The sequence below is a fragment of the Petaurus breviceps genome, unplaced genomic scaffold (assembly GCF_028583685.1).
Source record: "Petaurus breviceps papuanus isolate PSGF00001 unplaced genomic scaffold, PetGlider_PUasm1.0 90881, whole genome shotgun sequence".
NCBI classification, from domain to species: Eukaryota; Metazoa; Chordata; class Mammalia; order Diprotodontia; family Petauridae; genus Petaurus; species Petaurus breviceps.
In genome coordinates this window covers 9,119,084-9,121,598 of record NW_027187369.1, presented here as the reverse complement: position 1 = coordinate 9,121,598, position 2,515 = coordinate 9,119,084, and the positions used below count along the sequence as shown (strand labels likewise).

Below are 2,515 nucleotides of genomic sequence, written 5' to 3'. Positions count from 1 at the left end.
AGCCGAAGAATACCCCCCACGCACCGCCGCCCCCCCCCCCCAAAAAACAGAAACAAGAAAACCCCGCCCAGGTCCTGGAGACAACCTAGTTCCAGCAGCTTCGACTTCAATTTGCCAAACCACTGAACCATCCCTAATACACCCCCTACTGAGAAAGGCAGGTTCCAGAGCAAGTCCCGAGCTAGTCCTTCTGTCCCAACTTGAAGGGGGTGGGCTGAAGTAGGGAGCCAAGCATTCTTCTAAGGCAGACAAGTACCAAAGCCACAAAACTTGGCTCGGACCCTGGGCAAGGCGCGGAGCAGGGTTTTCTTGTTTCTGTTTTTTTTGGGGGGGGGGCGGCGGTGCGTGGGGGGTATTCTTCGGCTCATCCCCGGGCACCTCCTCCCTCCACGCCCAAGGTGGGCCCAGTACCGCCCAGGGAGCTAGGTGTGGGGGGCGGGTCCGAGGGCGGGTCCGAGAGCCCTGCGGAGGCAGCCGGAGGAGGGGGAGGATCTCGGCCGCCCGCGAAGTGGCGCCCAGGGATGCAGGGGGCGGAGCCTGGGAGGGGGCCGGGAGGCGAAGTGCCGGCAGGAGCTAAGTGAGCAGGGGAGGAGCTCGGGCCGACGCGAAGGAGGCGGGCAGACCGACGGGAGAAAGTGGGGCGGGCTCCGGCTCTCTCCGAGTGGTTCCCAGTGTTGTGGCGGAGTGAGGGAGAGCAGAGCAGAGCAGAGGAGAGAGGGAGGGCGAGGAGCAGGACGAGCAGGAGAGCGCGCTGCAGCGCTGAGCCTGCCGGGAAGGAAGGAAGCAGGCTCGGCCGCAGCAGCGGCAGGGGCAGCGGCGAAGGCTGCACCGCGCGCAGCCCGCGCCTGCCCCGGCTCGGCTTCCCACTCCCGCGTGCCAGCCCGCACGCTCACACGTTTCATGGACACGGCGGCCGGCCCCCGCCAAGTGTTCCGCGTGCCCCGCCACTAAGAGCGCCCCGCAGCCCCCCGCACCCCCTCGCACCCTCTTCCCAGCCCGGGCGCCAGCCCTCCCGTCCCGCGCCGCCCTCCGGGCGGACCATGGATGACAAATCCAACAAGCTGCTCCTGGCCCTGGTGATGCTGTTCCTGTTCGCCGTGATCGTTCTGCAGTACGTCTGCCCCGGCACAGAATGCCAGCTCCTCCGCCTGCAGGCGTTCGCCTCGTCCCATGCTGACCCGTACCGCACCGAGGACGAGAGTCCGCCCCGCTTCGTGGCCCGCCTCAATTTCACCGACGCCGAACTCCTGCGGAAGGTCGACTTCAACATCAAGGGGGACGACCTCATAGTCTTCCTTCACATCCAGAAGACCGGGGGCACCACTTTCGGCCGCCATCTGGTGCGCAACATTCAGCTGGAGCAGCCGTGCGAGTGCAAAGCTGGCCAGAAGAAATGCACTTGTCACCGGCCCGGCAAACGCGAGACCTGGCTCTTCTCCCGCTTCTCCACCGGCTGGAGCTGCGGCTTGCACGCCGACTGGACTGAGCTCACCAACTGCGTGCCCTCCATCGTGGACAGCAAGAAAGAAGTCAAGCTGCGACCAAGCAGGTGAGCCAAGCAGGTCCGCACGCGCGGCCCGCCGCCGCGACTGCCGGGACCCCGAGCTTGCAACTTTTGTCCCAGGGTGGGGGTGGGAGTGTGGAGGTGGCCAGTGCGACTCCCAGTGCCTTTCCCGGGGCTACAATGAATGCATTGTCTCTCCTCCCCTCCCTCCCTAGTTCTAGCTTTGTAGGGGTGGGGGGCATTTGCTTTTCTGGGGGGCGGGTGACATCCCCTTTGATCGCGGGAAGCATGCAAAAACAATTCCCACAGAGAGTGACCGCAAACCGCCACCTCGGGCGAGGAAATTGCCTTCACAGCTGCAGTAATTGTCCACCGTCTGCGCGCTTCTCCCTCCCTCCTGTCCCCCCCTCTTTTTCCCTCTGCAGAAACTTGATCGGAAGGGGTTACCCAGTCCACGTCGAGAAAAGACCATCCAGGGCCCGTTGGAACGGGGATAATGAGAGGGACTGGTCATGGGGGTGGGAGGTGTAGCTGGATAGTTGTTTAGGCTGGAGAGGGAGGGGTTCAGAGCTCGGACTGATTGCTATCTAAATACTGTTACTGAAGATGATCCCCCCGCCCCCCCGACCTCCCACAAGCTCACGAGAGCATCGCAAAGACGAGCTCTCCAGACACAATTTGATTTTTCTCTGCAGGTGTTTCTGGACAGCCCTACAAATAGCTCTCACTTCCCAGCTTGCTTCGTTGCAAACTCCAGTTATTTGTAGCAAAGCACTTCTCCTGGTTGGGGGTGAAGGGGGGTGCTTGCAGCCTGTACACTGGAGGGCCCCGGCAGGGCTTCCTCCGCAAGCCTAGAATTACTTCACTGTATTAATGTGGTAAGATAGCCGGGTGTCACCTGCGGGGATCTGCTTGGCTGCTTGCCTCCCCTGATTTTCAGACTCCTCTCTGTCCAGTGGTATGGGTGTGTGTGTGTGTGTGTGTGTGTGTGTGTGTGTGTGTGTGTGTGTG

General features: G+C 62.5%; 1 protein-coding gene across 2 annotated transcripts in view; it reads left to right on the top strand.

Annotated features, from left to right (window-relative positions):
• Positions 1–693: 693 nt before the first annotated feature.
• The window catches only part of HS6ST2 (heparan sulfate 6-O-sulfotransferase 2), a 281,059-nt gene continuing 279,237 nt past the window's right edge, over positions 694–2,515 (top strand). Inside the window, exon 1 of one of the 2 annotated variants that reach the window (XM_069074098.1) lies at positions 694–1,549. In XM_069074098.1, the coding sequence (XP_068930199.1) occupies positions 1,041–1,549 (509 nt within the window). In that variant the 5' untranslated portion in view covers positions 694–1,040. The remainder of the gene's footprint in view (positions 1,550–2,515) is intronic. The other variant, XM_069074099.1, reaches the window with a different exon arrangement.